Source organism: Liolophura sinensis, chromosome 9, assembly GCF_032854445.1.
Source record: "Liolophura sinensis isolate JHLJ2023 chromosome 9, CUHK_Ljap_v2, whole genome shotgun sequence".
Classification (NCBI taxonomy): Eukaryota; Metazoa; Mollusca; class Polyplacophora; order Chitonida; family Chitonidae; genus Liolophura; species Liolophura sinensis.
Window position 1 is genome coordinate 11,605,024 of NC_088303.1, and position 22,889 is coordinate 11,627,912.

The 22,889-nt window shown below is 40.0% G+C and overlaps 1 protein-coding gene across 3 annotated transcripts in view; it reads right to left on the reverse strand.

The window, feature by feature from the left end:
* Positions 1 to 794: 794 nt before the first annotated feature.
* The window catches only part of LOC135475037 (ADP-ribosylation factor H-like), a 38,333-nt gene continuing 16,238 nt past the window's right edge, over positions 795 to 22,889 (reverse strand). Inside the window, exons 1-5 of one of the 3 annotated variants that reach the window (XM_064754772.1) lie at positions 4,696 to 5,075; positions 4,365 to 4,442; positions 3,486 to 3,553; positions 1,954 to 2,129; positions 795 to 1,488 (exon numbers count right to left, since the gene is read on the reverse strand). In XM_064754772.1, the coding sequence (XP_064610842.1) occupies positions 1,292 to 1,488; positions 1,954 to 2,129; positions 3,486 to 3,508 (396 nt within the window). In that variant the 5' untranslated portion in view covers positions 3,509 to 3,553; positions 4,365 to 4,442; positions 4,696 to 5,075 and the 3' untranslated portion in view covers positions 795 to 1,291. Of the gene's footprint in view, positions 1,489 to 1,953; positions 2,189 to 3,485; positions 3,554 to 4,364; positions 4,443 to 4,695; positions 5,076 to 22,889 lie in introns of those variants that run through there. The other 2 variants (XM_064754771.1, XM_064754773.1) reach the window with 2 other exon arrangements.

A 22,889-nucleotide genomic window follows, 5' to 3' on the forward strand; every position in this document is an offset into this window, starting at 1 on the left:
AACTCACATACCATCTAATTTTCATATTATGGTGCCTAGTTGTAATTTCTGCGAGGCATTGTTGGGAAATCGAAACCGAGAGAGAAACCATGCTGCATTTGTTCGGTTCCCCATAAAGTGCTAACCCGTCTACTTCCGGTGATACATGAATCTAACTACTGGTTGACCTCTGGTTTTGACGCACAGGGATGAGATTGTCTCCAGGGCAGTTGGGAAGGTCTGGTGATTTCTGCTGACACCTGTGCCTTTTTCCTCACTTCAGTATTTGTGAAGTTGTCTGATATGCGCAGAAAGACCCTGACATAATAATGATCTAACGGAAGACTATACAACACGGCTATTCAGGCACCTGTATGCAAAGGGCAATAGTTTACCTTGGTTTCTGGGCGATAGCCCAAATACCCCGAATCCATAACCCCAGCTGTTGTCGTGTTCGTGGAGTATCCGTGATCACATCCACTTTAATAACTACAATGGTGACATTATGTAATCACTAATGTTCGGTTTGGTAGTTACGGTCACTTTAATAACTACGATGGTGAGGTCATGTCTTCACTAATGCTCAGAATATAGTTGGGTGCACTTAAATAACTACGGCGGTGACTTTATGTCTTCACTAATGCTCGTACAATAATACAGGCACGTCTACGAGTGTCTAAGAATTTAGCAATTTGTAATCTTTACCTTAACATCGCATATTACAGGTATCTCCGATCGCAAGGTGTTTTTTTCGCACTATGTATCGCTGTCCATTTACTTACATGTTAACGTTTGGCCTCCCAGAACTGTCTCTAAAGCCCTCAGCCCCAAACGCTCTGCGCCTTGTATTCCTCATTCCTTGAAACAAATCCAGTCAAATTTGATAGGGGATGACTGATGAAATTTTCAGAAATTTACAAACAGCTGATAGGCTGGCCGGTGAAACACAACTTTTCTCAAGTTTGGCCTAGAGTGTACCCCCCTGCATTTTCTGAAAAGCACACAAATTTCTAACTACAGAATGAAATTGAAGCTTGCCCTATAAAATCGCACCATCCAAAATGTAGAAAAAGCGGAAAAAGGCCACTCAAAGGAGCATAAGAACATATATTTAAAATAGCAGAGGATTACTAGATTCCCGATCCCGAAGCATTAATTGTGTACATGTAGCATATCTGTAGATATGAGCTCAACAACAACTGTGCCAATGTCGTGAAATGTGACAAGCAATGCGCAAGCAAGAATGATTCCCGAAACTCAGTCTTTACTCCGACTGAATGTAGTGTGTGTCAATTTGATGATAACCATTTCTTCATTTGTGAAAACTGCAGAAGTTTTGATACAGTTCCTCTGGTTCCAGTGACCTATGAGTGTACACGTCATCAGCAGTTTCGACCACGGGCTTCACAACGATCTGCTTCAAATCACGGGATTCCAAAGCATCGCTCAACCACTCGAAAGCATTCAGTATTCCCTTCAATGATTCCATGGCTGAAGATGGGAAAATGGCTGAAAGAGGGCATATTATACGGTTGGAATAATAATCATGTAGAGACAAAACACAACATGTCTTTTGCCATGACTGTTCATCCGATCAACTTCCTGGATGTATTATACCGAGGTTAAAAGGAAGGGCAGTGTCAAGTATTGAAATATTGCATATGTACATTGGACAATGACAGCGTCACAAATATTTTCAACTGGCTCTGTATTCCAGATTTTTGATTTGTACATAAGGCCCAGATTCCTCAGATTTCCAAAGGGTTCAGTGACCGTTCCGCAGCTGTGACTCGTTTATCATACAAAGTAAAAACGATTCTTTTGCACTGTCCATGTGGAAGATATGAACTATTTTCCACAGGCACTGCACCACTTTGAAATTTCGAATTTTCTAAGCACCTGCTGGGTCCATTTTCAAAAGAATTGTGAAACCGGTCCTTGCATGGAAAAAGTATATACCCAGAACGTACTTACCCCATTTCTGCTTAATGTAACCAAGGCCCAGCTCCTTTGTAAGTTTGTCAGGCTTCATTGCCATAGTCAGATCTTGCTTGTGAGCTAATATAAGCACAGGGCACTCTGTCAGACGTTCATCCTTCAAGGTTTCCAATAACTCGTGCTTTGCCTCTTCAAGTCGGTATCTGTTGATACTGTCCAGCACAAAGATGACACGATGCGTCTGCTTGTAGAAGTACTCGTACAAAGGTCTCTGACCACGGAATAAAAAAGTTAAATTGTGCAGGCTATTTACTTTCCAGCCGTCGGCCCATATATCGGAATACCTTTGCTTACTTATTTGATTTACCGCATTTTAATGTTTAAAGTCCTGAAAAAAATGTTAAGTGTTTAAAGAGGCATTACCACAAATTGTGAGGAACAAATCGGTAAGCACTAACTACTTCCATTTTAATACTATTATTATTCTCATATAGTCGAAATTAGCTCTTTCAAACACAACAACCTCGTCATTGTCCGATATATAATATTAGAGGAGACAACAAAGACTTGATCATTGAGGTATCTTGTTTCTATATGCCCTGTGTTTAAGGCATGAATTATGTCGCTCGTTTCGAAAACAGTGCCCTCTGGCTCAGTGTTTAAGGCGTCCTTATATGATATCATTGCACTGCCTCGGTGTTTGTATGTAACGCCACATTACATATAAGATCACAAACCCTTAATCAATGAGGTCGCTTGTTTGAATGCAGCTCCCTCTGGCCCAGTGTTTAAGGCTTCGTTACATAATATCACAAACCCTTAATTGATCAATAGAGTCGCTTGTTTGAATGCAGCTTCCCCTGGCCCAGTGTTTAAGGCTTTCTTACCTAATATCACAAACCCTTAATTGATAAATAGGGTCGCTTGTCTGAATGCAGCTCCCTCTGGCCCAGTGTTTAAAGCTTCCTTACATGAAATCACAAACCCTTAACTGATCAATAGGGTCGCTTGTTTGAATGCAGCTCCCCCTAGCCCAGTGTTTAAGGCTTCCTTACATAATATCACAAACCCTTAATTGGTCAATAAGGTTGCTTGTTTGAATGCAGCTCCCTCTGGCCCAGTGTTTAAAGCTTCCTTACATGAAATCACAAACCCTTAACTGATCAATAGGGTCGCTTGTTTGAATGCAGCTCCCCCTAGCCCAGTGTTTAAGGCTTCCTTACATAATATTACAAACCCTTAATTGATCAATAAGGTTGCTTGTTTGAATGCAAAACCCGCATGCTCAGTGTTTAAGGCGACCTAAGACCACAAATTCTTGATCCTTGGGATACTTTGTTCGAATGTTGCTCCCCGTTTGTTGCTCTGAATGAACAGCTTTGTTAGTGATCATGGTAAGCACCAATTAATTCCAAAACCTGAACATCGTCATGTGAGAAAGTTATTTAAGTGAGTATGGCTTAAACACTCATCAAACTGAAAAGTAATCAACTACACAACTACCAGGCTGAACTGAATAAGTACGTAGAATACCGTACATTCAGGTCGAATTAATTGATTTAACATACCATTTTACATCGTCCACCCACATCCAATGTTGTTAAGACAACATTTTTGCTCGTTACACTGTCAGCCCCTGTTTCAAACAAACACTGATGTAAAAATTTCTGCTCTATATATTTATTCATTTATTTGCTTGATTGGTGTTAACGTCGTACTCAAGAGCAGTTCACTCACACGGCGTCGGCCAGCATTATGGTGGGAGGAAACGGGACACAATCTGGAGGAAACCAATCTCAAGCAGGAATAATGCCAAAAAAAATTCATACTTTTTCTATTACAATTGACAAGTTGACAATCTTACTAACGGAATAATATATGCTTAATCTTAAAAATACACTAAAACGAAAATGGAAAACATAGAAAACAAACAATCAAAAAAGCTGGTGCGCCTTTTTCACATTTTCACTTCTTCCATGGTTTTTAACGTGTTCTTCACTTCGTTTGGCGTTATTTATGAGCTTATCGATTGTTTTCCATTTTATTTGTGTTTTATTCCATAATTTGTCTACATCAGAAAAATCCTATCGTGGTTCACTCGTTTTGTGTTTTAATTCTATCTTATCTCCATATCAGAAAATTCATCTTCAAGGCTCTCTCGTCTTTTTTAAATTTTATCATTAATCTCCGCATCGAAAATATCTTGAAGGCTGATTCGTTTTTTTGTTTTAATTTACTCTGCTATATCTCTAGATGAAAATCCTACTTTTACACCAATATTTATATGTGTATAGGGGTATGTTGGTTATAAACCGTGTTAAGAACATGTAGGTCACGATCCTATAAGGCATTCTCGGACAACACTCTTTTCACCCCTTTTACTGTTATCTGAACCAAAAAACTAGATGGAATTATTCCTGTAAATACTGAGAGGCCTATGTACTCACCCAGCCGAGCCAAATTTTTTTCCGGATCACCCAGTTTTAGCTGGTTCAGAATCGTTGTTTTGTCGGCATCGCCAAGGCCTAAATAAATCAATCAATCAGAGTGAAAACCCCAATGCACTGAACTCCTCACATATCACAGAAATTCCTTGTGGCATGTCCCTTATTGTTCAAAACGTTTCCTACTGCTAACACATGTACCACACTATTTGTGACATGACTATGTACCCATAATATGTTACGTGTTATATACCGTACTCTTTATATCCTGTTATACAGTACTCTGTGTTGCCTATAGCCCCCTATTATGTGTCTTCCATTATACAGTACTTACTCTATGCCGCCAATTATACCGTGCCGCTCACTGTAGGCCCACAGGGTTCTGTACAACTCAATATAGTGAGAGCGACAGAAGTAACAGATTGCCTTTCCGGGGCCGGGGTTGAACCCACAACGCGATCCTGTGTCCTGTAGCTGTTAACATACAAGCGGCTTAACCATTTTGTGACGATCGATGACATCCCTCCCCACCCTCACCTCCAACCATCATATTTTTTCTCTATATAACATATCAACAATGTAGGACTACACTGTATATACAGCATGGCCAGCATATAGACCTATGTATACCTCAATGCACATATAGGCTTAAAATGCCCATTATGACCACAGAAATACCAGCCTATTATAGACTCGGTTCGCGGAGAGCAGTAAAATGACCACGTGCACAATATAATATGCAGGTTTTTGTGTTGCGCACTTTCACCAATGGTGTCAACGACTCACTTCCTGTCTCTAGTAGATAATTTGGCTTATATATTGTTATGTGACTTTCAACCACTCCACATCTGGGATATGAAGTGATAGTTTGTAGCCTTGCACAATGTTAATAACGTCAAAAAGACCTACATTTCTGTATACACAACTATACCTATGTGCTGGCTGGTATCGCATTGTACCTGCTTATGTCTGACATCTTGCACGCGGGATTTGTTTTCGTTAGGTTTTGCCACGCTGGCCTTCGGAGCAAGTCTTCAGTTTTCGGCAGTCGGATACACTGATTAGTCTTGTATAAGTTGTCTCCCCTATTGCGCCAGCTGAATGCTTGGTGTGCTGATATATACTGCAAAACAAATCTCTTATTTATTTATTTAATCATTTTATTAATCTTCAAAACACCGTGTTCAAGAATATTTTTAACATATATAAGACGCCATTCACGTTCAAGAGTGGAGGAAAAACTGGAGTGCCAAAGCCCTTGACTTCAAATCGCAGCGGAACCTGGAGTTGAACACCTGCGAGATCTTATTGGTACATGAATAGGGTCTGATAGTTGCACTGAGCCAGTGCAGAATCGTCTGGTCCAGTGGATCGCTGTATCCATTATTGTGAAGTGTGTACAGGTAAGCATGAACAACGTGGCTTGGGCATGGTCGTAAATCCCCTGGTCGTACAGGGACCAAACTGATCAAAAACATATGCATCGTCGTTTTTTAAAAGTGTGTCTGCTGATACTGTTTTTGTGCGGCTTCACTGCAATGTGGCGTAGAGGCCTACTTCGCGGAGTAAGTGCTGAAACTCCCAGTAGAGGGCAGCCTAGACTCACGTGCTCATGTTTATTCATACAGATAACGGGATGATCGCGTGCATGAGTATGCTGTGTAGGTGCGGAGAAAGTGTGGCTCATGGGTGAAGTTAATTAATCATCCATTCGCAACTAAAAGTTGACTTTACTAAAACATGTTTTTGTGATGATTTTTTGTGTATAACAAATTATAATAAAACCTTTACATGTAGTTCGCTCCTTTTGAGTATGACTAAGAGGCAAGCAGATGAACACGCAATGTTTAGTTGTATTTCTTAAGTGCTGATGTTCTGAACAGAAGACGAGATCGTTTGAATCTGAAAAAAATCTGCGTACATCTTACAGAAAATTCCTTTTATTCAGTTGGGCGTAGTGAAAGGTTTCTGGACTTGCAATGGACGAGTGGTACAGCTGGCGAAATGAGTTTCTCATTCTTATTACGTCTGCTTAGTTCACGAGTATGAGCAATCTATAGATCATCCCATGTTACATGCATGCATGTGGTTCAACTCGTTTGTGATTCATAACTCTAATTTCTTTCTTATTCTCATGATCACAGATATACAGATTTTCTAATTTCTCATTCCACCCAGCTTGTGAAACCATGCTCCATGTACTAGACTTCCTTGTTACGTGGGCATTCCTTGCACGAGGAAAGAAGAACAAAGGCTTTTTTCATTCACTTTATTCGCCTCAACAGGGATGACATCATGGGATAAATTCCCTCTTCCCGTCGATTTTTCGTTAGGTTTACGTGACAAGTGCCACAAGTGTAAATGTTTCTCACACCGTCCGTGCTGTTCTGACCACACGTATTGTTCAAATAGATCATACAGGTTTAAAAAACTGAACAAGCTAAAAAGTATACACTTTTCGGTTGAGGTATTTAATTCATTATAATATTAGTTCGGTGGTATAATCGTTATAGAGAGCGTCCGTCTCAAAGCTGAGAGGTCGGCTATCAAACCCAGATCGGGTCATACAAAAGACAGTATAAGTGGTACTTGTGCCCTGCTTCGCTCGATGCCCAGCATTGAGAGGTGAGGGCATGGAAACAGAACTGGTTGCTCCAGTACGTGTCAATACAATGTTACAGGGTGGTATGTCATATCTGGTGTCTTCAACACGATGGTTCAGTTGCGGCAGCAGTTTGACGGCATGGACTCGCCCTGCCACGAGAGACACAATATACACACACCTAATGACTTCTCGTCGTTATATGAAATAACAATTGATATATTTCGATGTGAAACCCCAGGTAGTCATCCTTGTGTCTGCATCGCATTAATAAATAAATGGGTCAGTTAAGCACAGAGAAGCTAGCTGATATCAGTGTTAGAAGCTTTTAAAGCTATACAGTTCTACAATTAGCTATAAATCAGGCACTCTGCACCCATGTAGACCGGACGCACCATCATGTAAGTGGAAAATTCTGGAGCTGACGGTGTTAACATCAGTCAATCAGTCAATTTTTGTAAATACGTTAAACTTTTAGAGAAAATGAGGGTGAAGCTACTGTCTTCCCTGAATAAGCAAGGCAGTTAATTAAGTCTTAATTAAGTGTTTCTTCTAGCACAACATACCGCTAGATTAGCATAATGACATTCCAATGCTGTAAATTTCACATGACATACCACCCTATCTACATGTACGTGTAGTTCAATTAAATTAAACACTGAAGCATATTTCCAACAATTTCTGATATTACAGCTGAGGCAGTGAGACTGGTAAGTATCAGAAATTGTTGAAAGTAGACCTTAACGTTTAAATCATTTGAACTACATGTGTATGTGGCTCTGTCTGTATATGCCTATGATATATTTTCCCACATAACCAGACAATTCAGTGCTGTAAAGCACAGGTTCGAGACAAAGGACCCAAAACACCTCGCTCGTTATCGGCTACGATTTATGTGACAACATTTACCACGTATATTGAGTGCAGTAAGCTTGTTAATACCTGTGTACACAGGTTCAAATCTTCAGGAGAACAGGCCTATGTGTATTTGTTGTGAAGTGGACTCCTTTACTCACTTTTGAAAGTGGGGTTAAACAACAACAATGGAAATCAATCAATCAATCTTTATAGCATGGATTCTACCCTCCATGTCTATGTGTTTTCCAATTCAAGAATAACACGATTTTCCTCCAGATACTAGGCCTAACTCTGTTTTGAGATTAGAGTCTCCCTTTCAAAATTATTTCGCCCCCATGCACTGCTTTCATATTAATAAATCGACCAGAAACCTACGGTCACCTCTCGTGCCATTATATTGACCTTAGGTTTATACGTCTTATACATCGCGCTTGTACTTTTCAATCCTTCAACTGACCACTATCGCAGCAGCTTCATGTGGAACGCTCACAAACAAATGTTACCCCATAAAGTAACGCAAAGTGGGCCAAGCCCCAACTTTCATTAAAATTACTCTATTTACCAACTAGTTTGCCCACAATATTAAAGGATAGTACAAAGAAACGGGGAAACATAAAGCAACCACAAACATAAAGAGCTGTGTAGGGCTGTTCACTTGTTTTGAAGGGTGCGATGCCCCACAGGCAAAATGAAGCTGTTCTCAACATTGACTCAGAGGATGTCTTTTTTTCCCTGTAAACCGCAATATTCAGGACACTACGTATTGCCTGGAGCTTTATTCACTGTTGTTCAGCGCTTTGTTTATTGCCTGCTTTACTCTGTATTATCTAGCTCATATGTTGCGTACAGACCTCTGCTCCGTATTGCCGGGCTTTACACCGCACACGGCCTCCACTCTTACTCCGTACTGACTAGTGCTTTATTCCATAATGACTAGAGCTTTACTCCGTACTGAGTAGAGCTTTACTCCGTACTGACTAGAGCTTTACTCCATATTCTGCCTTCATTATTAGGCCTATTCCTGACTGACTAGAGCTTTATTTCGTACATGCATTCACTTTTACTCCTTACTGACTAGACCTTTACTCTGCATACTGCCTTTTCTTTTACTCCTTACTGACTAGACCTTTACTCCGTATACTACCTTCACTTTTACTCCGGACTTACTAGAGTTTTACTCCGTATACTGCTTTCATTTTTACTCCGGACTGACTAGAGTAATAATCCAGATTGACTAGAGCTTTACTCTGCATACTGCCTTCACATTTACTCCTTACTGACAAGTCCTATACTCGTATACTGCCTTCACTTTTACTCCGTACTGACTAGAGCTTTACTCCGTATACTGCCTTTACTTATACTCCTTACTGACTAGAGCTTTACTTCGTGTACTGCCTTCACTTTTACTCCATAGTGACTAAAGCTTTACTCCGTATACTGCTTTCATTTTTACCCCGGATTGACTAGAGCTTTACTCCGTATATTGTCTTCAATTATACTCCTTATACTGCCTAGAGCTTTACTCCGTGTACTGCCTTCACTTTTACTCCGTATTGAGTAAAGCTTTACTTCGTCTTTTGCTTCACCTTTACTCCGTTCTCACCAGAACTTTACCCCCTACTCTGCTCTACTTTTACCCGGTACTATTTGGAGTTTTATTCCATATTTCTTCATGCTTTACTTCGTATTGCGTAGAGCTTCATTTAATCATCAACGTCATACTTTATTCCATAGTGCTTTACTCTGTATTTATCAGATCTCGATTGTATCAGAGCAAAATGTAGCTTTGTATCTTTTCTAGGACAAGCCATGCATGTACATCATGTGAATAACATTGCACTAAAAGTTAAAATTTATGGGCACGTGTTTGCAAATGAAGTATTACGCTCATATTTCCATATTTAGTCCATATACATGACTAATTATTTGGTTGATTATCTAACAGATAGATCAAGTTATTATTTTATTGATTAACTTATTGCTGATAAATAGGTTTATCCAAATACTGAAGCTATCCTTTAATATGGCAACTGGGCTAGCCTATCTCTGATTGGTTCACGAGAAAAGATCGCTAAACGGCGAGTAACCTCAGATCACGTGACCCAACACGACAATAACAATGCTTACTGGCCATAATCAAAGCTCACTGAATCATTCGACAACTTCATGACAATAAAAAAAAACCTTTCAAAGCCGTAGTGTATTTTACTAATATTAGTATTACTATTTTACTTTCATATTTCTAACACGGAATGTATGCAAACCCAACCAACATAACTAACACATGTACTTTTTAACAATCTCGCCATATTAGAACATGTGGAGTACATGGTTTGTCGGTTTAATTAAACCACTCCCGGCAGAAATATATTTACATAAAAAAAATTACGGCGTTACTCTGCCCCTGGCTTTTCTTCAGTTCTTGTTTTCACAGCTCGTGTGATAAACCGTGTCATAGGGGAAAGAAAAGTTGAGTGTTAAGTGAAGGGTTTTGAGTCAGGTGACCTAGAGTTCCAGGCTATATACACCCATTCACCTTAATGTAACACCATCCTTATAAGGCAGATTAGAGTGCCGAGCTGTGGCTGTTCTAAAAAACTAAACTCATGATATCATTTAACGCAGCTAAAAATAGAAAAATGGAAACAAATTTAAATAAAACAAAGGTAGAACTGGATACTGTTTTACGACTTCCAATCGGTCTGTACACAAGGTTATTAGCGTCTGTTTCAGATTGCTACAAATCTGTTTCATAACACGACAATGTAACCATCATTAAGCAGTACTGGGTTGTTGGTACATGTGTGATAAGACACAGCCGTCATGCTGTCTGCGTGATGGACTACCGCACACTAAACGGCCTGTATACCGACTATATATAGCTACACTACTGCAGCTGCAGTGATGTAAGGGCGTTATCCGTACAGACTACAGACACATCTGTGTAAAACGGGCCGTATTTGGGTTGAGAATATAATCAAACCGAATTATAACTCTTTCGTATATGGAATTTCGACAATACAACTACAGAATTTCTATGTCTATTTGGTCAGGGTTTTTGTAGTTATGAGCGATTTGCTCTGTTTTTTGGGGTTTTTTTTACCTCTGGCTATGTATCAGTCTGCACTGTTAAGGGAACAAAATGTTTACACTGATAAGGCCTTTTGACGCGCTTCCTGACTGCGTAAAGATTATTCGGGAGGCGTAGCCGTTGATCGGTCAGTTATTCCAAAAAAGATGGGATGCGTGGTGCTATGTGACTGAAAGGATTAACACGGCGCAATGACCCTGGAGCCTCCCACCAATGCGGCTGCTGTGAGTTCAAATCCAGCTCTGGTCTGCGAGCAACCTGCGCATGGTCATGGGTTTAGCAGGCCAAACCATATGTAACGGTATGCTTAAAATTCAAAAATAGGCCGTGACGTCTCGTGATCCCATGACGGATTTTTCATTGGAACCCAATGCCAAATTTGAGCTTGATTCATCCGGCGGTTCTGGAAAAGAAGACTGTTAAAAGACTTGGTCACCCAACCGTGTGGCAGAAAAAGTAGATCACACGAGGATATCATGTAACACTCAGGGAGCTTAATCCTCTATTTTCTTAATTTTTTTTTACCACGGACAAGCCCCGTGGATTAAAGAGTCCCATCATACTTGTATTGCCTGAAATTATAATTCGGTGGATGTCCAATACTTGTCCGACAAACCAGACGGAAGCGCATTTGTGTCATCTACGTGGCCGATATGTGAACGAAAATCGGTCATCATATCGCCCAGTTATAAACTTTTTTCTCGGTTCTGACGGGTCTACAACTCCGGTAGCCTATCTTTCAAAATATTTGTTGCAAAACTGTTTTATTTATATTACTTTTCAGAGTGCTGGTTAAGACGTGTACATTGTTACGGTATTGAAAACGGCAACAGAAAACAGACTCAGTGACTCAATATTACAATGTAAACAATGCTTTATATATATATAAAAATGAGACGTACAGTTTTACAGACAGTTCAACAACAACAACAACATAAAAAACATACACATCAGTATTACCGGTCTTTAAAAGTTTCCAGTTCACCTTTTCATCCATGGGATAAACACACAATTCGCACAAGTCACAAATTGTCCCAGACAGGTACTTCGCTAGGTTAGCGAACACGAACACAGTACGCAGGTTACACAGAACTGGAACGGTCAAACCTTTGAATGACGTCACACCCGCAGAGCACAACACAGGGTAAATACAGCCATGGAGGTATAATCCACTTCAGATCAGTCACAGCTCCCGCAGAAGCTCACAAACGAGCCGTTCAGAGACGTAGAGTAATGTCACCTTGTGGCAGAACGAACGTCCTTTGCAAAACTGAAAACTTCAGTTTAGAGTCCTTGACGACCTTGTCGGTCAGGTGAGGTCAGCGTGTTAAACAAATTACACAGTCCACACTGTATAATCATAATAAAGATCCGAACACCAATAAACGTGACTTCCGCAGAAATTCACATAAACCAGACATCAGTACTACTGTGGTACACAAACGGTGCCGGCATAAAAAACTGTCCTCCCAAATGAAACTGGCATCACCAGCTCATATCAAAATAATGGACTCGATACGAGAGCGTCTCACACTCTCCTGGCTCCCAGTGGATGCAGCAAAAATACCTCCACTCTGCACAGAAAACACGGCTTATATACGTGCCAGGTGGATTCAACTATTCTTAGACACAGAATTAACAGCCAATGAACATCCAGTTAAATAAACAGAGCATTGAACAAGGTGCTTTCGGCCAGGTCCGCACTGTACATATATAACAGGGCCTGTTATGCTTATAACATATAACACAAAGGTCCGCAGACTAACAGTACATGAAGACGTTAAATAATCATACATAACACCCTCACCCTTCAGGGAAAGAAAGTTTTTGCATAAAACTTTCTTTAACATATTCATAATTATGAATAATAATAACGTTTACCATAGTCTATAAAAACAAAGCTGCAGAAAACGAACTAGACACGTGACAAACAATCAGCAATCACATTATCTTTCCCTTTTATGTGTCTAATCTCTAGATTAAATTCTTGCAAAAGCAAACTCCACCGTAACAATCTTCGGTTTTTACCTTTTAGTTTGTGCAAGAAGGTTAAGGGATTGTGATCTGTATACACAACAATGGGGTAACTTGACGAAGTCACATATACTTCAAAATGCTGTAATGCTAGAATCAAGGACAGACATTCCTTTTCTATTGTCGAATAATTTCTCTGGCACTTGTCAAATTTGCGAGAGAAAAAACATACAGGGTGATCAACGTGATCTGTTTCATTTTCTTGTAACAAAACTGCCCCAGCAGATATATCACTAGCATCAACAGCTAGCTTAAATGGTAAATTAAAATCAGGTGCTACAAGTATGGGGCCACTGCTTAGCATGGCCTTTAATCTATCAAAAGATCTCTGACACTCAATGGACCACAAGAATTTAGCACCTTTCTTTAACAGCTGAGTTAGTGGCTCACTAACAAATGAAAAGTTCCTACAGAACTTACGATAATAACCTGCCATGCCCAAAAAACGCTTTAACTCTCTCTTACAACTTGGCACTGGAAAACAAGAGATAGCAACTCCACTAGGATGTACAACATTGAGATCAGTGCTATCTCTGTCTACATATGGCTTTAACCTGTTAATGTGACAAAGTTGTCACTTAGCCTCTTGTCTACTACATAAGGTCCAAAATAACGAGCTTCAAGTGGCTTACCACTAACTGGAAGTAAGGCCAATACCTTCTGACCAACTTCAAATCTGCGTCTTACTGTCTCTTTGTCATACTTAGTTTTCATACTCTTCTGAGAAGCTGTAAGATTCTCTCTGGCTAACTCACATACTCTGTTGAGCTTAGTACGAAAACTTGACACATACTGTAATAGGTTAACATTGTCACTATCACCAGACACAAACTTTTCCTTGAACAACTGTAGTGGACCACGCACAGTATGGCCAAACACAAGCTCAAATGGACTAAATCCAAGTGACTCTTGTACAGACTCTCTTACAGCAAACATTAACAAAGGTACACCCTCGTCCCAATCTTTCCCTGTCTCAAAGCAGTAAGTTCTTATCATACTTTTCAGTGTCTGATGGAATCTCTCTAGTGCTCCTTGACTTTGTGGGTGATAAGCTGAGGATTTATACTGGCTAATACCTAGCTCATGCATAACTTGTTGGAACACACCAGACATGAAATTTGAACCCTGGTCTGACTGTACTGACTTAGGCAGACCAAACATGGTGAAGAACTTAACTAAAGCCTTAATTACAGTCTTGGCAGTAATATTCCTTAGTGGAATTGCCTCAGGGAAACGAGTTGAAGTACACATTATGGTTAACATATACTGATTTCCAGACTTTGTCTTAGGTAGCGGACCAACACAATCTATTAAGATTCTACTGAATGGCTCACCAATTGCAGGAATAGGCCTCAAGGCTGCCTTGGGGATTGTCTGGTTAGGTTTCCCCACTAACTGACATGCATGACAAGACCTGCAAAATTCAGTAACATCTTTCCTTATTCCTGGCCAATAAAAATGACTGAGAATCTTATGATAGGTCTTATTAACACCTAAATGACCTGCTAACGGCGTTTCATGCGCTATGGTCAGTATGTCTTTACGATAAGACTTGGGCACAACTACCTGATGCTTAACTGCCCATTCATCCTCCAAAGAAACATCGGGAGGCCTCCACTGCCGCATCAATATGCCAGACTTGACATAGTAGTAGCATGGGTCAGGTAAAGATTCACCATCTTTAGCTGCATCATTAAACAAGCAAGAAATACTTGGATCACTGTGTTGTTCAGCAATCAACTCAGTCCTACAAAATGGCTGATCACCACTAACAAAATTAGTATCTACTTCCTGCTGGCTGTCTAATTTGGAAGAATCTCCATCCAACATGTTGTTGAGAAAAGTCTCGCTCAAATCAACAGTACTACCCTGGTCTGTACTGACTTTTCTAGACATAGCTCTTGTAACAACACAGGACGGATATAAACCCGCTATCTCGCTTTCAACTGGCTCTGTGACTGAATTCAGAGAAGGCTTATCAACCATTAAGGGATCAACAGTAACCTTATCATGTGCTAAGTCATTTCCCAACAACAAATGAATACCCTCAAAAGGTAATGAAGGCTTAATGCCTACCCTGACAGGTCCAGATATCAAATCTGATGACAAATAAATATCATGAAGGGGAACACTGACAAAGTCATTAGACTCTACTCCTCTAATAAGGGCACGAACCCCAGAGTACGACTCTTCAGAAAAGGGCAGAGTATTCATCAACAACAGAGACTGAGATGCCCCAGTATCCCTCAATATCTTTATAGGGGTAGCACAAGACATGTCGCTTCTAAGCGACACTGAACCAGAATTGATAAACGGAGAGAAGCTATCCATAGAGCATTTGGGAATCTTATCCAATCCCGTATCAGCTAACTCAGATCTGCTTTTATCTGCTGATGTAACTTCCGGCAATGTTTTGTGCATTGCAACACAAAGACCTGTGGGCTTAGACTCATTCTGAGCTTCCCGTCTCCTTTTCAACTTGTAACATTCACTCATCACGTGACCTACCCGCTTGCAAAAATTACAAGTGACCCTATTTCGAGGACTACCATTCCAATCTGAACTACGTGAACCATGAGCTGTAGAACCATTGGAGCCTGGTGTGGAACTCTTCTGTGTAGAGCTACCTCTACCTGTTGCATGTGACTGGGTATTTCTACGTGTAAATGAATTAAATGGCTTACCCGTGTATGTAACCTTATGTGTCAAGGAATAATCATCAGCTAAACTGGCTGCCTCTTCAAGTGTACTCGCCTTCTGCTCATCAACGAACACCTTTACATCATTATGAATACAACGCTTGAACTCTTCTACCAGCACAAGCTGACGCAAACTTTCAAAATCCTTGCCTATTTTCTTGGCTATACACCAGCGATCAAACAACTGCTCCTTAGCTCGACCAAACTCAACGTATGTCTGATCTCTACCTTTTTCACAGTTACGAAATTTCTGGCGGTAAGCTTCAGGCACCAATTCATAACCCTTCAAAATTACCTCTTTCACATAGTCATAATTGGAAGCATTCTCTACACTTAACTGAGTGTAAATTTCCCTGGCCTTTCCAATTAGCACACTCTGTAATAACATAGTCCAGAACTCTTTAGGCCACTTTAAACTATTTGCAATTGTCTCAAAATGCAGAAAATATTTATCCACCTCTTTTTCCTGAAAGGATGGAACTAACCGAATGTATTTGGTCACATCAAATCCTGAATCCTGTCTACCGGAAGGACCCGGTTTCTCATCTCTCTCTAATTCTAACTTTTTCATTTGAAACTCCAATTCTCTTTCCCTCTCTCTTTCTTGCATTTCTCTCTCCTCTCTCTGCACTTCCCTCTCTCTTTCCTCTCTCTGCATTTCCCTCTCTCTTTCCTCTCTCTGCACTTCCCTCTCTCTTTCCTCTCTCTGCATTTTCAACTTTTCTAACTGTATCTCATGTTCCCTCTCTTTCTCTTTTTCCTCATATTCCCTCTCTTTCTCTCTCTCTCTTTCCTCTTTCTCCAATCTCAACTTTAACTCAAACTGCTTAAACTTAAGCTCGGCATCAGACTGACCCTCGAACTCATAATCAGATAATGCAGAACTATCAAACTTCCCTATCTCCACTAAATGTTTCGACAAAGTATACTGCATATCTCTTTTCCTCCATGAAGACTTTATGGACAAACCTAAAAATGTCCCTAACTTAACCAAGTCTTCCTTCTTTAAACTCTCAAAAACATCCTGATCGGGCGCATTAACAAACTGTTTAGGATCAAAATCTCCCATTGTAGATATTTAGCCACTGAATCATTCACCGTTAAAATTAAGCAATCGCTTCTCACTTGTGTTTAACTTCAAAGAGCAAAACAAAAAGGAAACAATAAGTTCCCGGACAAGCCCCCAATTTCTGTTACGGTATTGAAAACGGCAACAGAAAACAGACTCAGTGACTCAATATTACAATGTAAACAATGCTTTATATATATATAAAAATGAGACGTACAGTTTTACAGACAGTTCAACAACAACAACAACATAAAAAACATACACATCAGTATTACCGGTCTTTAAAAGTTTCCAGTTCACCTTTTCATCCATGGGATAAACACACAATTCGCACAAGTCACAAATTGTCCCAGACAGGTACTTCGCTAGGTTAGCGAACACGAACACAGTACGCAGGTTACACAGAACTGGAACGGTCAAACCTTTGAATGACGTCACACCCGCAGAGCACAACACAGGGTAAATACAGCCATGGAGGTATAATCCACTTCAGATCAGTCACAGCTCCCGCAGAAGCTCACAAACGAGCCGTTCAGAGACGTAGAGTAATGTCACCTTATGGCAGAACGAACGTCCTTTGCAAAACTGAAAACTTCAGTTTAGAGTCCTTGACGACCTTGTCGGTCAGGTGAGGTCAGCGTGTTAAACAAATTACACAGTCCACACTGTATAATCATAATAAAGATCCGAACACCAATAAACGTGACTTCCGCAGAAATTCACATAAACCAGACATCAGTACTACTGTGGTACACAAACGGTGCCGGCATAAAAAACTGTCCTCCCAAATGAAACTGGCATCACCAGCTCATATCAAAATAATGGACTCGATACGAGAGCGTCTCACACTCTCCTGGCTCCCAGTGGATGCAGCAAAAATACCTCCACTCTGCACAGAAAACACGGCTTATATACGTGCCAGGTGGATTCAACTATTCTTAGACACAGAATTAACAGCCAATGAACATCCAGTTAAATAAACAGAGCATTGAACAAGGTGCTTTCGGCCAGGTCCGCACTGTACATATATAACAGGGCCTGTTATGCTTATAACATATAACACAAAGGTCCGCAGACTAACAGTACATGAAGACGTTAAATAATCATACATAACAACATGCTGGGGTAATTATAGGTTAAGACACATTCTGAAAAACTACCCAGTTGGTAGATCTAATGCATGGATTCGAGTATGCTTTGCAGGGCTTTTCAATACATAATCCCAGCAGGTATTCACGGCATGACGTCAACCGGCCAGGGCTCCGCGGTCGACAAAATAAAGGCAGAACTAGTTTTTTTTTAAAATGGAACTAGTTAACATAATAAATTTTAAACGCAGTTTACAGACTAACATAGCACAAATATTGTGTTTAATGAACATTTAGTGTGAAATTAAAGTTGTTGGGGTTCTCCTTTAAAGCTAATTATTCAGTTATAGGCATCTCCGGATATATCAGTGAAAAGAACATCTGGATATACTCTTGCTTAATTATACCTGTATACTTTTAGTTTTATAGAATTAAATGAATTTGAATGCTTCATTTCTGAGAAAGACTACATGTATGTAACCCATATCGACCTTACGGAAGCATCGGATTCCGCCTGTGACACGTTTGAATCTACCTCTATAATTAAAAACTGAGAATTAATGCCGTTTGACAGGGATATAAATATGCTTTTCTACCTATATGCTACTTGACAGCCCACCAAAGACACATTAATGGATACAGATCACAACAGTAGCTGTCTTTACGAAAATGAAGGAGACGTAATTCTGGGTACATATGACTCATTGAACTTTCCTGGTAGAAAATTCTAGAATAGCTGCGCAAAAACACTTAATAATGCGACTATGGGACTACTATACAGTGGTATCTGAAGACAAAATTTAAGTGGATAAGTATTTAATTTGCTATCATTTTCAAAATTTGTCCACTTACACCGGGGATGTGGGGAAAATTAGGTGACTGTATTTTGCATTGGCCACTTGACAAATTTTCTCAAGCAAAGGAGCAAACGTCGATTATGACAATTAAGCAGATTCCGTTGAGAAACGCAACCTTGGATGTCCATCAGCAGTCTTCAATATAAACAAGGGCCAGGGTGCCATTTATATACACAATATATATAAAGGCTGTGGGTTGATTAATGCCCCTTAGACAACATGTACAATTAGAAGTAAGCCTTAATGAGTTCATGATGACATCGGGTAACTTGAACGCAGACAGACAGGTTTGTAGGTTAGAGTGGTGTAATGTGAATGGCTACAGCTGGGTCAGAGTCAATGAGTTCAAGAGCGCGGACCTGGCTTTTTTCACGATGGTAGACTTGTGCATTTCCCGAAGAATTCTGGTCAAGTCACTTCAAATGTAGGTCAGCCATGAATCATGCCCTGTCAGTCAAACCAGCTGGCCGACGAAACACTGTAAGGTTACTGGCAGATGTTCTAGCTTTATGCCGGTTTGATATCAACACCAACAGGACGGTATCCTTGGTCCAGGCTTATCTCGAAGTGGGTGAAGAGATAGGCCGGCTGTACTCCCCAAAACCGTGCATTAAGTTGTTTTAGTTTGGAGGTACTAGAGACGGTAATTAAGCAATGACATTACTTTTAAAGCACGAGAAGCATATTTGATAAAAACTACACCAAAATGTACAACAATAAAAAATAATTCGACTAAACCAATGGCTAGAGCACACGCGGTGCGGGTTCAAAGCCGACCTTGGACACGAAATGTCTGAAATTCCCCTGTTTTCATTGCTTGTTGGGCCTTGGTTGCAATAAGCGCTTGGCGACAGCATTTTGCGCAGCGTAATCTTCGTTGAAGACCATTTGTCTTCCACGCAAATGTGTGCATTATCTGCATGTCACACGGGGGAAATTCGTCAGTAACTTGCCAAAGGTCGGTGGTTTAGGTCAGGCACTTTGTTTTCCTCAATCCATAAGACTGACTACTATCGTGTAAGTGAAAAACCCACAGACCTTCACAAACTGACTGGAATTTGCGTAAAATATAAACTGTTTGTTTGTATGCACAATTTTCGATTGTCGACATTTATATCTTCATTATCACCGCTATGACTAGTTCAGTGTAATAGGGCCACCAACAACTTCATCCATACAACAGACCATCTGTTATAAGCTATATATATATATATATATATATATATATATATATATATATATATATATATATATATATATATATATATATATATATATATATATATATATATATTGGGTATAGTTTGGTCAGCTGAAGTCGGATTTGGTAAAATGGTACATGCGCCATTGGTATTTTATTTATCTTGAGATAAAATGAGATAAATTTAATTATGTTAACTATGATATATGCAAGAAAAAAAGTACACAGAAGGCTCTGTCCACATAAAATTAATATCACGATCCCTTGCGTTTTGTGAACAGCAGTTTAAAGGACATTTTAAGGCGTTACCCGATGGGCACACCGTAACATTCCTGCAGCATTTCGCCCTACCCCAGCTATACTTACGCACGGTTACATCGAGGCCATGCAAATACAAGGGAAATAATACGAATGGGGATATAAAATACTTCCTTGTCTGATACCATCATATAATGTCTAACCGTTAGTTAGACATTAGGAAAACGGGGACAATAGCAATTCCCATTCCATGGTGAACCTTTGAGTGCAGGACTACACATATCAGACAATACAAAGCACAATGAGCTTCTTTAACGCACATGTAGCGTACTGTGCATGGCTAACGTTAACGAGCTCATAACATACAGCTTACGTCGGAAGGTCTCCCAGAAACCAGTCAATGGTGGTGGGTTTCTTCCGGGCTCTGTCCGGTTTCCTCGTGCCATTATGCAGCCATTAACACAGCAGAGTTGAAGAGTTGACAATTTGTCTTCCGCCAAATGGATAAGGCGTGCACGTGTGGACCTAGGGCAGTTCGTCCACCTGTAACTTTCCACGGGTGGTTTATTCCAGGATTTCTGGTTTGCTAGTTCTCCCCATAAAAATAACCACCATGGTAGAAGTGTAAAACTCTTATGCTATATTACCTAATATCAATCACAGGTCGCTTCGGTGGCCTAATAGTTTGAGCGTCCGCCTCAAAGTCGGGCGGCCGGGTATTAAACCAGGGTCGGGTCATACAAAAGACGTTGAAATTGTGCTCAGCACTGAGAGGTTAGAGTACGGAAAAATAGCTGGTTGGCTTGGTGTCAGTATAATGTGACTGTATGGGGTGTCATGTCTGGTGTCTTCGGAATGATACTTCAGTGGAAGCAGCATGCACTGCATAAGTACACACCATTAATGACTCCTCATCGTCATATGTCTGAAAATGGTTGATTACAACGTAAAACCACAAGCAGTCATACCTACCTACCTACCTACATACATACATACATACATACATATATACGTACCTACTTACATAGGCCTACATACATACGTACCTACTTACATACATACTTACTTATCAATAACGTTTACAGTCTGACGAGCTTACATGCTGATACTGCATGGCATATAGTTACACTAGTATGAGTCACCAAATCAGTAAATTACGACCTTCGATATAAACAGCCAGAATATTCTGATAGCAATTGCTGATTTGGGAAAAAGTATACTGACTAGTTTCTACATATGTGTACCTTTTAATTTACATACCCATACAGAAAACATAACCAAACAAGGGTATTTTAAAAGATTAAAAGTCTTAAACCATTGGTCGGTTGTTAATTATTTATTTATTTTAATATTTGATTGGTGTTTTACGCCGTACTCAAGAGTATTTCACCATTATGATGAGAGGAAACCAGAAGGAACCCGGGGGAAACCCATGACCATCCGCAGGCTGTTGGCAGGCCTTCCCACTTACGGCCGGAGGGGAAGCCAGCATGAAGTGCACTTGAACTCACAGCGACCGCATTGGTCGGTTGTTCAAAAGTACTCATAATATTAATCTAATCACTATCTGATCGATAAAAAACTCTAACAGGTCTGACTTGACTTTACAATAACGTAAATACCAGTCCTAAGTCTCACTGTGTACCTTGCCTGAATTTTATACACAAATTTATAATACCATTTTGAGTAGGCATATGTATATTTTTAAAAAAAACACACACATATAGTACATCCATTGTCGATATTGTTTTGAATGGTTGAATTGATTTCTCACCAGCCAGAAAAATATAACTGGAAGAAATAAATGCATTATTTTGTCAAGTTTAAGTCATCGTGACTCATACATACATGGATAATTAACGTCATCCAAGCTCTGCTGCATTTATATCACCTCAGGGTAATGTGTGTAAGTAGAGATGGCGTCTTTTTCAACACTATCCTACTCTGAAAGAACTATGAATGCATGTGTCTGTTTTGCGATAGTGCGCGATATGGTAAGCTTGTAGCGGCTAGCTTATCAACAAAGGATGACCTTATATGGTAAAAAGGCGTGCAACATTTGTATTATAATCTGTGATTGATGATATGTCTGTCAGCAGCGCAGGTGAACTGACAACAGCGTGCTATACATTCTCCTTGACCTACTTCGAGTACTACAGAATAACTCTTATTAAAAGGAGCAATTCCTTATCAGGAAAGTTGTATTATTTATGAACTGTATTCAAAAGAGTGACCAAACATACACGAAAACGGATTTATACGGCACTTACATATTATTAAATGTTATACAAAAATATTTCATCCGATTTAGAGTGTGAGTGGGACAGGCTGTAGTTATTCACTTGGGTCGAGTAAGCAGCTGGAGAAAAGTTACTGAGATGGGGGTGGAGGTGGCTTCTGGGGGAGGAGGTGTTGGGGCGGCCGGCGCATTTACCCCAATCATAGCTTAACGCTTCACTGGAAATGTTGACTGAAGACAATAATATTTCCATATAACCTAATATACATATAATGATTTGAAGTAACAAAGCTAAAATATTCCAACAGTCAAACTGAACTAGGGATGCCCCCAGCATTGGAACTAAGTTATCGCTCTTCAGCAGTTTTACATTTGTCAATAGACATTCATTATTTGCATACATACTGTTTACAAGCATCAGCTTTATTATTATCACTTTATCAAACCCGAGTCAAAGTCAAAGTCGAGTCATTCCAAAGCTTGGCAACATGACTGGTTGGTCCGGTGTCAGTATAATGTTACAGGGTGGGTG